This window comes from Phasianus colchicus, chromosome 35, assembly GCF_987193195.1.
Source record: "Phasianus colchicus chromosome 35, bPhaCol1.hap1.1, whole genome shotgun sequence".
Lineage (NCBI taxonomy): Eukaryota > Metazoa > Chordata > Aves > Galliformes > Phasianidae > Phasianus > Phasianus colchicus.
Genome location: NC_143470.1, coordinates 2,092,687 through 2,107,013, shown reverse-complemented (window position 1 = coordinate 2,107,013; position 14,327 = coordinate 2,092,687). Strand labels below are relative to the sequence as shown.

General features: G+C 58.0%; 1 protein-coding gene across 1 annotated transcript; it reads right to left on the bottom strand.

The window, feature by feature from the left end:
• Positions 1 to 1,016: 1,016 nt before the first annotated feature.
• LOC149913759 (uncharacterized) lies at positions 1,017 to 8,220 on the bottom strand. Its single transcript, XM_090128999.1, has 2 exons — positions 8,136 to 8,220; positions 1,017 to 7,029 (listed from the first exon to the last, which is right to left on the bottom strand). The coding sequence occupies exons 1-2, from the start codon at positions 8,218 to 8,220 to the stop codon at positions 2,984 to 2,986; spliced, it is 4,131 nt and encodes a 1,376-aa protein (XP_089985125.1). The 3' UTR covers positions 1,017 to 2,983.
• Positions 8,221 to 14,327: the final 6,107 nt, after the last annotated feature.

Sequence of the window (14,327 nt, the reverse complement as noted above, 5' to 3'; positions counted from 1 at the left end):
GGGCAGGGATGAGGGATGCATTTATGGGGTCTGCTATGGGGCGGCCTTATAGGGGCAGGGATGCTATGGGGGATGCATTTATGGGGTCTGCTATGGGGCGGCTCTATAGGGATGTGGATATGGGGCGGCCCTATAGGGGCAGGGATGAGGGATGCATTTATGGGGTCTGCTATGGGGCGGCCCTATAGGGGCAGGGATGCTATGGGGGATGCATTTATGGGGTCTGCTATGGGGCGGCTCTATAGGGATGTGGATATGGGGCGGCCCTATAGGGGCAGGGATGAGGGATGCATTTATGGGGTCTGCTATGGGGCGGCTCTATAGGGGTGTGGATATGGGGCTGTTCTATAGGGGCGGGGATGCTATGGGGCGGCCCTATAAGGGTGATGATGCTATGGGGTGCTTTTATAGGGCCGAGGATGCTATGGGGGATGCATTTCTGGGGTCTGCTATGGGGTGGCCCTATAGGAGTGGGGAGAGATGTGCTTATGGGGTGAATATGTGGGTTATTATGGGGGGGGGGACGCATTTATGGGGTGAGATATGGGGTCTGCTATGGGGCAGCCCTATAAGGGTGGGGATATGGGGTGGCCCTATAGAGGTGGGGATGTATGGGGTGGCCCTATAGAGGTGGGGATGTATGGGGTGGCCCTATAGGGGCAGGGACGTGGTTATGGGGTGGATGTGTGGGTTATTATGGGGAGGACGTATTTATGGGGTGAGATATGGGGTCTGCTATGGGGCAGGGATATGGGGTGGCCCTATATGGGTGGGGATATGGGGGGGGATGTGCTTATGGGGTGAGATATGGGGTCTGTTATGGGGCAGGGATATGGGGTGGCCCTATATGGGTAGGGAAATGGGGAGGGGAAGCATTTATGGGGTGAGATATGGGATCTGTTATGGGGCAGCCCTATAGGATTGGGGATATAGGGGCTATAGTGCCCTTTATAGGGACCCCAAAACCACCCTTTTTCACCCCAAAAAACCACGGAGGCCGGACGTGGCTACGCTCTATTTTATTCACCAAACAAACACAGTCCCAAAATCGCTCCGATCGGCCCCAAAAAGAGGTGCCCACCCCCCCCCCCCCCACCAACCCCACACGTGGTTTTAACTAAAAATCGATGAATTCTACCCAAAAAAAAGGGGGGTGGGGGGGCAGTGGAAACCCCAAAACTGTTCCTTTTGTCCCCGAAATGATGTTTTATCCTGTATTCAGTGCATAAGACCCTATGAGACCCTATAAGGCTCCACAGAACCCTATAATGTCCCATAGGACCCTATAAGACCCTATAAGGCCCCACAGAACCCTATAAGGCCCCACAGAACCCTATAAGGTCCCATAGGATTCCATAAGACCCCATAGGACCCTATAAGACCCCACTGGACCCCAAAGGACCCCATAAGGCCCCATAGAACCCTATAAGGCCTCACAGGACGCCAGAGGTCCTCATAGAACCCCATAAGACTCCACTGGACCCCATAGGGCTCCATAGGACCCCATGGGATGCACTGGACTCCATAGGACCCTATAAGGCCCCACAGAACCCCTTGGTCCCCACAGGACCCTATAAGACCCCATAAGGTCCCATAGAACCCTATAAAGCCTCACAGGTCCCTATAGGACCCCATAAGACCCCCCTGGACCCCATAAGACCCTATAAAAGACCCCATAAACCCCATTGGACCTCATAAGACTGCACTGGACCTTATAAGACCCCATAAGACCCCACAAAAGACCCCATTGGATCCAATAAAAGCCCCCATAGGACCCCATAAAAGACCCCATTGGACACACTGGACCCCGTAAGACCCCATAAAAGCCCCATAGGATCCCATAGGACCCCATAAAACACACTGGACCCCATAAGACCCCACTGAATACACTGGACCCAATAGGACCCCATAGGACCCCATAAAAGACCCCATTGAACACACTGGACCCCATAAAACCCTACAGTACCTCAGACGACCCCATAAGACCGCACTGAACACACTGAACCCCATAAGGTGCCATAAGACCCCATAAAAGACCATATCACCCTAATAGGACTCACTGAACACACTGGACCCCATAAGACCCCACAAAAGACCCCATAAGGCCCCATTGAACACACTGGATCAATAGGACCCCATAGGACCCCATAAAAGACCCCATAGGACCCCATATGACACAATGTACTACATGAGACCCCATAAGACCCCACAAAAGACCACATTTGACCCCATAAGACCCCACTGAATGCACTGGACCCCATAAACCCCCATAGGACCCCATAAAAGACCCCACTGAACGCACTGGACCCCATAAAACCCCACTGAACACATTGAACCCCATAAGACCCCACAAAAGACCCCATAGGACCCCATAAGATCCCATTGAACACACTGGACCCCATAAAACCCCACTGAACACATTGAACCCCATAAGACCCCACAAAAGACCCCATAGGACCCCATAAGACCCCACTGAACACACTGGACCCAATAAGACCCCATATGACCCCATAAGACCCCACTGAACACACTGAACCCCATAAGACCCCACAAAAGACCCCATAGGGCCCCATAAAACCCCACAAGACCCCACTGTACACACTGAACCCCATAAAACCCCACTGAACACATTCAACCCCATAAGACCCCACAAAAGACCCCATAGGGCCCCATAAAACCCCACAAGACCCCACTGTACACACTGAACCCCATAAAGCCCCACTGAACACATTCAACCCCATAAGACCCCACAAAAGACCCCATAGGGCCCCATAAAACCCCACAAGACCCCACTGTACACACTGAACCCCATAAAACCCCACTGAACACATTCAACCCCATAAGACCCCACAAAAGACCCCATAGGGCCCCATAAAACCCCACAAGACCCCACTGTACACACTGGACCCCATAAAATACCCCATAAAATACCCCATAAGACCCCTCCCCCCCACCCTCCCCCATCCATCCATCCATCCATCCATCACTCCTCCTCCGGTGCTTCCGCCATCACCGCCGCCCGCCGTCGCGGCTTCGCCGTGTTTTGCCGGTGCCCCTTTTGGTGCCGTAGGAAATGAAGGGTGCTGTTAAAGCTCCTCCCGCAAACCCCACAAATATGGGGTCGACCCCCTTGGTGGCTCCTTTGGTGCCTGTAGAGGTGTGAGGTACGACCAAAACTTTTGCCGCAATCGCCGCATCGGTACGGCCTCTCGCCGGTGTGGATGCGTTGGTGACGTTCCCAATGGGAGCTCCAAGAAAAGGATTTGCCACAGTCGGCGCAACGGTAGGGTTTGGTGGAGTTGGTGATGCCAATGGGGTCGTTGGTGACACCAATGGGGTCACTGGTGATGCTAATAGGGTCGTTGGTGATGCCAACAGGGTCATCGGCGATGGAGGTTCCACCGTTGGTGATGGCGGCGGCATGGGTGCACCGGTGCCGTTCCCAATGGGAGCTCCAAGAAAAGGATTTGCCACAGTCGGCGCAACGGTAGGGTTTGGTGGAGTTGGTGACGCCAATGGGGTCGTTGGTGACACCAATGAGGTCGCTGGTGATGCCATTGGGGTCATCGGTGATGCCAACAGGGTCATCGGCGATGGAGGTTCCACCATTGGTGATGGCGGCGGTGTTGGTGCACCGGTGCCGTTCCCAATGGGAGCTCCAAGAAAAGGATTTGCCACAGTCGGCACAACGGTAGGGTTTGGTGGAGTTGGTGATGCCAATGGGGTCAACAGTGATGGAGGTCCCATCGTTGGCGATGGCGGCGACGTCGGTGCACCGGCAATGGGAGCTCCATGAGAACATCACCCCACAATCGCCACAACGCCGGGGTTTGGTGGCACTGGGGGCGTCGTTGGTGATGCCATTGGGGTCGTTGGTGACGCCAACGGGGTCATCGGCGACGGAGGTCCCACCATTGGTGACGGAGATCCCATCATCGGCCATGGAGGTCCCATCTTTGGTGATGGAGGTCCCATCTTTGGTGATGGAGGTCCCACCATCTTTGGTGACGGAGGTCCCACCATCTTTGGTGACGGAGGTCCCACCATCTTTGGTGATGGAACTTCCACCATTGGTGATGGAGGTCCCGCCATTGGAGATCCCACCGTTGGTGATGGAGGTTCTACCATCGGTGATGGAGGTTCTACCACTGGAGACAGAACTTCCACCACTGGTGATGGAGATGCCACCACTGGAGATCCCACCGTTGGTGATGGAGGTTCTACCATTGGCCGTGGAGGTTCCACCATTGGAGATGGAGGTCCAATCGTTGGAGATCCCACCATTGGCCGTGGAGATCCCACCATTGGCCGTGGAGATCTCACCATTGGCCATGGAGGTTCTACCATTGGAGATCCCACCACTGGAGATCCCACCATTGGAGATGGAAGTCCTACCATTGGCCATGGAGGTTCCACCGTTGGCTGTGGAGGTTCTACCACTGGAGATGGAGCATCCACCATTGGAGATCCCACGATTGGAGATCCCACCATTGGAGATCCCACCATTGGCCATGGAGCTTCCACCGTTTGCCATGGAGATCCCACAAGTGGAGATGGAGGTTCTACCATCGGTGATGGAGGTTCCACCACTGGAGATCCCACCATTGGTCATGGAGATCCCAATATTGGCCGTGGAGGTTCCACCATTGGTCGTGGAGGTTCTATCGTTGGAGATCCCACCATTGGAGATCCCACCACTGGAGATGGAGGTTCTACCAATGGAGATCCCACCACTGGTGATGGAGATCCCACCATTGGTCATCCCACCATTGGAGATGGAGGTTCCACCATTGGAGATCCCACCATTGGAGATGGAGATCCCACCATTGGAGACCCCGCCGTTGGAGACGGAGGTTCTACCATCGATCTTGGAGGTTCCACCATTGGACATCCCACCATTGGAGACCCCACCACTGGAGATGGAGGTTCTACCATTGATCTTGGAGGTTCCACCATTGGACATCCCACCATTGGAGACCCCACCGTTGGAGATGGAGGTTCTACCATTGATCTTGGAGGTTCCACCATTGGACATCCCACCATTGGAGACCCCACCGTTGGAGATGGAGGTTCTACCATCGATCTTGGAGGTTCCACCATTGGACATCCCACCATTGGAGACCCCACCATGGGAGATGGAGGTTCTACCATCAGCCATGGAGCTTCCACCGTTGCTCCCACCCCCACCATCACCCCCATCCCCGCACCAATGCCATTCCCAGTGGGAGCTCCACGAGAACACCGTCCCACAATCCCCACACCTCCTCCCTTTTCCCCCCACCCCACGGCCACACCACGACGACCCTTCCACCAAATGTCCCCTTTGATGCCGAACCAACGCCGGCGCGTCGCCGAAACTCTTCCGGCACCTCGTACATTTATAAGGCCTCCTCCCAACGTGGGTTTTTTGATGCCTTTCGAAATGAGTGGTGCTACCAAAACTTCTCCCACAATAGGTACAGATGTAGGAACGACCACCGGCGTGGCCTCGTTGATGCCGGTAAAGGTGTGAGCTTCTACCAAAGCTTTTACCGCATTCGGCGCATCGGTAAGGTCGCTCGCCGGTGTGGGTCCGTCGGTGTCGTTCCCAATGGGAGCTCCAGGTGAAGGTTTTGCCACAGTGGGAACATTGGAATGGGGAAAGGCCGGTGTGAGCCCGGCGGTGAGTGGCCAATTCTTTGGCACGGCGAAAGGTTCGCTGGCAATCGGCGCATTGGTAAGGAGAGGTGGGGTTGGGGTTTGGCGACATGGTGGGGGGTTTTGGTGACGGGGTGGTGGGTTTTGGTGATGTGGTGGTGGTGGTGGTGGGTTTTGGTGACGGGGTGGGTGGTTTTGGTGATGCTGTGGATCTGGTGGTGGTGGTGGTTGGTTTTGGTGATGGCGCGGATCCATTGGTGGTGCTGGTGGTGGTGGGTTTTGGCGATGCTGACGTGGTGGTGGTGGGTTTTGGTGATGGGGTGGAGGGTTTTGGTAATGGGGTGGAGGGTTTCGGTGATGCCATGGATCTGGTGGTGGTGGATGGTTTCGGTGACGTGGTGTTGCGTTTCAGTGATGCTGATGTGGTGGTGTTGGGTTTTGGTGATGGGGTGGTGGTTTTTGGTGACGTGGTAGATCCACTGGTGGTGGTGGTTGGTTTTGGTGATGGGGTGGTGGCTTTTGGTGATGCGTTGCTGGGGTTTGGTGATGCGGTGGTGGTGGTGGTGGGTTTTGGTGGTGCCATGGATCCGTTGCTACTGATGGCGTTGGGTTTTGGTGAAGTGTTGGTGGGTTTCAGTGACGCTGTGGATCCAGCGTTGGCTTTTGGTGACACGGCGTCGGGTTTTGGTGACGTGGTGTTGGATTTTGGTGACGCACTGTTGGCGGTGTTGGGTTTTGGTGAAGAGTTGTTGGGTTTTGGTGAAGAGTTGTTGGGTTTCGGTGAAGAGTTGTTGGGTTTTGGTGACGAGTTGTTGAGTTTCGGTGAAGAGTTGTTGGGTTTTGGTGACGTGTTGTTGGGTTTCAGTGAAGAGCTTTTGCTGCTGTTGGGTTTTGGTGGCACGGCGGTGGGTTTTGGTGAAACGGCGACCGGTTTTGGTGACGTCCTGGTGCGTTTTGGTGATCTGGTGGTGGGTTTTGGTGATGTGTCGGTGGGTTTCGGCCACGCCGTGGATCCAGCGTTGGGTTTTGGTGACGTGGCGGTGGCCGCGGTGGGTTTTGGCGAAGTCTTGGTGGTCGTGGTGGTCTCCAGGTGGGCTCGGTAGAGGTTGGAGGTGCCAGTGATGGTTCTGCCACGGTGCCAGCAGCCGTAAGGTCGTTGTTTGGTGCGGCCGCGCCGGTGTTTGCCGAAGTGGGAACGGCAACCAAAGGTTTTGCCACAGTCAGGGCAAGGGAAAAGGGGTTGGAGGACCAGGAGATTATGGGATGGGTGGGGGGAGGAGGGGAGTGGGACCCCCACGGTGACGTCGGCGGGTTCCGGTTGTTGGATGACCGTCCAATGGAAGGTGAGGGGGGAAGGGGGGTCCAGAGGGGGGGGGCTGACGGGGTGGGGGGCTGTGGGGGGAGAAAAAGGGGGGTTAGGGGGTGGGGGGTGAGAACTGGAGACCCTCCCCACTGTGGTTGGTGGGGAGATTGGAGGGGGGGGGATACACAGATGTCCTATAGATCGCAATGGTGGGAGGGGGGAGGAGACCCCATAGACCCCAATTGTGGGGGGGGGGGGGAAGAGAGGAGAACCCGTAGACCCCAATCCTGGGGGGAGACCCTGTAGACCCCATTGGGGTGGGGGGGGGGGGAGAGAACCCATAGACCCCAAAGGTGGGGGGGGAGACCCCACCCCACCCCATAGAGGATCCCCCCAGCCCCATAAAGGACCCCAACCCCATAGAGGACCCCCAGCCCCATAAATGACCCCCCCAACCTCATAGAGGACCCCCAGCCCCATAGATGATCTCCTCCAACCCCACAGATGACCCCCCCAACCCCATAGGGAACCCCCAGCCCCACAAATGAGCCCCCCAACCCCATAGAGGCCCCCCAGCCCCACAGATGACGCCCCCAACCCCATAGAGGACCCCCAGCCCCATAGAGGACCCCTAGCCCCACAGATGACTCCCTCAACCCCATAGAGAACCCCCAACCCCATAGATGACCCCCCCAACCCCATAGAGGACCCCCAGCCCCATAGAGAACCCCCAGCCCTACACTTCTCCCCCCCACCCCATAGAGGACCCCGAGCCCCATAGAGGACCCCCCCAACCCCATAGATGACCCCCAGCCCCATAGGGAACCCCCAGTCCCATAGATGACCCCCCCAACCCCATAGCAGACCCCTACCCCATAGAGAACCCCCAGCCCTACACGTCTCCCCCCCAACCCCATAGAGGACCCCCAGCCCCACAGATGACTCCCTCAACCCCACAGAGAACCCCCAACCCCATAGATGACCCCCCCCAACCCCACAGAGAACCCCCAACCCCATAGAGGACCCCCCCCACCCCCATAGAGGACCCCCAGCCCCATGGAGAACCCCCAGCCCTACACGTCTCCCCCCCAACCCCATAGAGGACCACCAGCCCCATAGAGGACCCCCAGCCCCACAGATGACTCCCTCAACCCCATAGCAGCCCCCCACCCCATAGAGGACCCCCAACCCCTACCCTTCATCCCTGCGCCGTCCTCCTCCTCCTCCTCGCTGCCCCCCAGCGGTTCCTGCTCCCCATCCGCCTCGTCCCACAGCTCCATGGGGTCGGGGGGTTGGGGGGGGGGGTCCGGGGGGGTGGGTTTGGTGCCGTTCTGCATCCCAAAATGTGACACTGGGGTCACGGGATCCGGTCCCTTCCCAGTTCCATCCCATCCCATTCCCAATTCCATCCCACTCCCAGTCCCATCCCACTCCATTCCCAGTCCCATTTCCACTCCATCCCATTCCCAGTCCAAACCCATTCCCATCCCATCCCATCCCATTTCCATCCCATCCCATTCCATTCCCAGTTCCATCTCACTCCCAATCCCATCCCATCCCATTCCCAGTCCCATTCCCACCCCACCCCATTCCCAGTCCCAGCCCATCCCATTTCTTTCCAATTCCCAGTCCCATCTCAGTCCCATTCCCAGTCCCATCCCACCCCACTCCCAGTCCCATCCCACTCCCATTCCCAATCCCATCCCGTTCCCACCCCATTCCATTCCCAGTTCCATCCCACTCCCATTCCTATCCTAATCCCACTCCCATTCCCATCCCCATCCCATTCTGTGTCCAATCCCGTTCCCACCTCATTCCATTCCCAGTCCAAACCCATTCCCACCCCACCCCATTTCCATCCCATTCCCAGTTCCATCCCACTCCCAGTCCCATCCCATGCCATTCCCAGTCCCATTCCCACCTCATCCCATTCCCACCCCATCCCACTCCCAGTCCAAACCCATTCCCAGTCCCATCCCATCCCATTCCCAGTCCCAGTTCCATCCCATTCCATCCCCCGTTCCATCCCATTCCCAGTTCCATCCCACTCCCAGTCCCATCCCATCCCATTCCCAGTCCCATTCCTACCTCATCCCATTCCCACCCCATCCCACTCCCAGTCCAAACCCATTCCCATTCCCATCCCATCCCATCCCCATTCCATTCCCATCCCATCCCATTCTTATCCCAATCCCATCCCATTCCATTCCCAATTCAAACCCATTCCCACTCCATCCCATTCCCATCCCATTCCCATCCCAGTCCCAGTCCCATCCCATCCCATTCCATTCCCAATTCAAACCCATTCCCACTCCATCCCATCCCATTCCCAGTCCCATTCCCACCCCACCCCATTCCCAGTTCAAACGCATTCCCACCCCATCCCATTTCCATCCCATTCAGTTCCCAGTTCCATCCCACTCCCAGTCCCATCCCACTCCATTCCCAGTCCCATTTCCACCCCATCCCATTCCCAGTCCAAACCCATTCCCATCCCATCCCATTTCCATTCCATCCCATTCCATTCCCAGTTCCATCCCATCCCAGTCCCATCCCACTCCATTCCCAGTCCCATTCCCACCCCACCCCATTCCCAGTCCCAATCCCATTCCCAGCCCGTCCCATTTCTATCCCACTCCCAGTCCCTTCCCACCCCATTCCCAATCCCAATCCCATTCCGACCCCATCCCATTCCCAGTCCAAACCCATTCCCACCCAATTCCATTTCCATCCCATTCTCAGTCCCATCCCATCCCACTCTATTCCCATCCCATTCCCAGTTCCATCCCACTCCCAGTCCCATCCCATCCCATTCCCAGTCCCATTCCCACCCCACCCCACCCCATTCCCAGTTCAAACGCATTCCCACCCCATCCCATTTCCATCCCATTCTGTTCCCAGTTCCATCCCACTCCCAGTCCCATCCCATCCCATTCCCATTCCCAACCCCCCATTCCCACCCTCCCCATTCCCACCCCCCCCAATTCCCAGTACCCCCCCATTCCATTCCCAGTCCCAGCCCCCCCTTCCAGTCCCCCCCGCCAATCCCAATCCCATTCCCACCCCCCCATTCCCAATACCCTCCCAATTCCCAGTACCCCCCCATTCCATTCCCATTCTCATCCCCCCCCACCATTCCCACCCCCCCCATTCCCAATCCCTACCACCATTCCCAGCCCCCCCGTTCCCATTCCCAGCCCCACCCCCAATTCCCAGTACCCCCCCATTCCATTCCCATTCCCAGCCCCCCCTATTCCCATCCTCATTCCCATTCCCAGTCTCATTCCCATCCCCCCGCCAATTCCCAGTACCCCCCCATTCCATTCCCATTCCCATCCCCCCCTCATTCCCAGCCCCCCATTCCCAGTACCCCCCCATTCAATTCCCATCCCCACCCCCCCCCATTCCCACCCCACCATTCCCATCCCCCCCCATTCCCAGTACCCCCCCATTCCACTCCCATTCCCACCCCCCCATTCCCATCCTTATTCCCATTCCCAATCCCCCCCCAATTCCCAGTACCCCCCCATTCCATTCCCATTCCCAATCCCCCCCAATCCCAATTCCCCCCTCATTCCCAGTACCCCCCCATTCCACTCCCATTCCCACCCCCCCATTCCCATCCTTATTCCCATTCCCAATCCCCCCCCCATTCCCAGTACCCCCCCATTCAATTCCCATCCCCACCCCATTCCCATTCCCACCCCACCATTCCCATCCCCCCCCCATTCCCAGTACCCCCCCATTCCATTCCCATTCCCACCCCCCCATTCCCATCCTTATTCCCATTCCCAATCCCCCCCCAATTCCCAGTACCCCCCCATTCCATTCCCATTCCCATCCCCCCCTCATTCCCAGCCCCCCATTCCCAGTACCCCCCCATTCCATTCCCATCCCCCCCCACCATTCCCATCCCCCCCCCATTCCCAGTACCCCCCCATTCCATTCCCATCCCCCCCCATTCCCAGTACCCCCCCATTCCATTCCCATCCCCCCATTCCCAATCTCCCCCCCATTCCCATTCCCCCCCCAATTCCCAGTACCCCCCCCCATTCCACTCCCATTCCCATCCCCCCCATTCCCATCCTTATTCCCATTCCCAATCCCCCCCCAATTCCCAGTACCCCCCCATTCCATTCCCATTCCCATCCCCCCCCCCATTCCCAGCCCCCCATTCCCAATCCCCCCCCAATTCCCAGTACCCCCCCCATTCCATTCCCATCCCCCCCCCATTCCCACTCTCCCCATTCCCAATCCCCCCCCAATTCCCAGTACCCCCCCCATTCCATTCCCATTCCCATCCCCCCCCACCATTCCCACCCCCCCATTCCCAGTACCCCCCCAATTCCCAGTACCCCCCCATTCCATTCCCATCCCCCCCCATTCCCAGTACCCCCCCATTCCATTCTCATTCCCATCCCCCCCCCCATTCCCAGCCCCCCATTCCATTCCCACCGCCCCCTCCCCCCAATTCCAACCCCCATTCCCACCGCCCCCCCCATCCATCCCCACCCCACCCCCCCCCAAATTCCCATTCCCCCCATCCCCATCATTTCCCCCCCGTTACCTCCCGACCCTTTTCCCGATTCCCGTTGTATTTCCGCCAACCCCCCCCCCCCCCCCCCCCACCTCCAATCAACCCAAAGCTCCGCCTCCCCCCCCCCCCCCACCGGGTCCGGCCCCTTCCTGTGCCCCCCCCCCTCTCCTCTCCCGGAGCCGCGCGCACCGCAGGTACCCCCACCCCAAACCCACCGGACCCCCCCCCTCTTCCCCCCCCCACCCCTCCACGACCCCATCCCATAATATCCCCTTCCCCCCCCCCCCCCCCTCGATGAACCCCCCCTTCCCCATCCTCCCGCCATCCCATAATACACCAAACCCTCCGGAACCACTCCCCCCCCCCCCCACCCCCCCCTCCTCCATCCCACGACCCCATCCCATAATACCCCTCCCCACCACCCCCCCACCACCCTAGAACTCCTTTTTCCACCCCATAGACGACCCTGCGCCATCCCATAATACCCCAAACCCACCGGACCCCCCCCTCCTCCCCTCACGACCCCATCCCATAATACCCCTTTCCCCCCCTCTCCCCCCTATGGGCCCCCATCCCATAATACTCCCCCTTCTCCCTCTACAGACCCCCCCCCACCATCCCATAATACCCCAAACCCTCCGGACCCCCCCTCCACCCCATAATACCCCCAACCCCCCCCACTCTATGGCCCCCCACCCCCTATAGACTCCCCCCAGCCATCCCATAATACCCCAAACCCTCCGCCCCCCCCCCCCCCCCCACGACCCCATCCCATAATACCCCTCTTCCCCCTATGGACCCCCTGTCCCCCATAGACCCCCCCCCGCCATCCCATAATACCCCTCTTCCCCCCATGGACCCCTCATCCCCCATAGACCCCCTCCCATCCATCCCATAATACCACAAACCCTCCGGACCCCCCCACCCCATCCCATAATACCCCCCCCTCCCACCCTATCGACTCTCCTTCCCCCTATAGACCCCCCCACCCCATCCCATAATACCCCAAACCCTCTGCCCCCCCCAACCCCCCCACGACCCCATCCCATAATACTTCTCTTCCCCTTATGGACCCCCTGTCCCCCATAGACCCCCCCCCGCCATCCCATAATACCCCAAACCCTCCGGACCCCCCCTCCACCCCATAATACCCCCAACCCCCCCCACTCTATGGCCCCCCACCCCCTATAGACTCCCCCCAGCCATCCCATAATACCCCAAACCCTCTGCCCCCCCACCACCCCACGCCCCCACCCCATAATACTCCTCCCCCCTCCAACCCCCCATGGACCCCCACCCCCTATAGACCCCCCCCCCATCCCATAATACCCTCTGCCTCCCCCCCCCCCGCACCCCCCCCCATCCCATAATACTCCTCTCCTCTCTCCTCCCCCCCCCCATGGACCCCCTCCCTATAGACCTCCCCCCCACCATCCCATAATACCCTCTGCCCCCCCCCCCCGCACCCCCATCCCATAATACTCTTCTCCTCCCCCCCCCCATTGACCCCCACCCCGTACAGACCCCCCCCGCCATCCCATAATACCCCTCTCCCCCCCACCCCCCCCATAGACCCCACTTCCCCCTATAGACCCCCCCCCCGCCATCCCATAATACCCCAAACCTTCCCCTCCCCCTCACCCCCCCATCCCATAATACCCTCTGCCCCCCCCCATGGACCCCCACCCCCTATAGACCCCCCCCCGCCATCCCATAATACCCTCCGCCCCACCCCCGTCCCATAATACCCTCTGCCCCCCCCCCCCACGCCCCCATCCCATAATACTCCCCCCCCCCCCCCATCATTAGGACCCCCCCCATTAATTCATGATCCCCAATTAATTACGCCCCCCGCCCCCAATTAATTAGGACCCCCCCCCCATTAATGAACGAGCCCAATTAATTAGGAGCGCCCCCCCCTCCCCCCCCCCATTATTTTGGGACCCCCCAATTAATTTGGGACCCCAATTAATTAAGATCTCATTATTAGGACTCTTCTCTTCCTCGTTAATGAATGATCCCAATTAATTAGGACCCCCCCCCCCCCATCATTAGGATGCTCCCCCAATTAATTTAGGATCCCAATTAGTTGGGACCCCCCCCCCCCTTAATTAGGACCCCCCAATTAATTTGGGATCCCCCATTAATTAGGATCTTCCTCAACATTAGGAATCCCCCCCCTCATTAATTAACGATCCTAATTAATTAGGCCCCCCCCACCATTAAGACCCCCCCCCAATTAAGATCCCAATCCCCCCCCATTTCCCCCTTCACTTATTTCTCTCCCCCCCCCCCCCCATTAATTAACCATCCCAATTAACTTAGAATCCCCTCATTAGGACCCCCCCCCGTTAATTAATTACCCCAATTAATTACAGACCCCCCCCCATCATTAAGACCCCCCCAATTAAGATCCCAATTCCCCCCCATTTTCCCTTTCACATCCCTCCTCATCTTTAAGACCCCCCCCTCATTAATTAGTGATCCCAATTAATTGAGAACCCCATTATTAGGCCCCCCCCTTCATTAATTAACGATCCTAATTAATTAGGACCCCCCCCATCATTAACACCCCCCCCAATTAACTTTAGATCCCAATCCCCCCCCATTTCCCCCTTCACTTATTTCTCCCCCCCCACCTCATTAATTAACCATCCCAATTAACTTAGAACCCCCTCATTAGGACCCCCCCCCGTTAATTAATTACCCCAATTAATTGCAGCCCCCCCTTCATTAATACCCCCCAATTAAGATCCCAATTCCCCCCCATTTTCCCTTTCACATCCCCCCGTCATCTTTAAGACCCCCCCCCTCATTAATTAGTGATCCCAATTAATTGAGAACCCCATC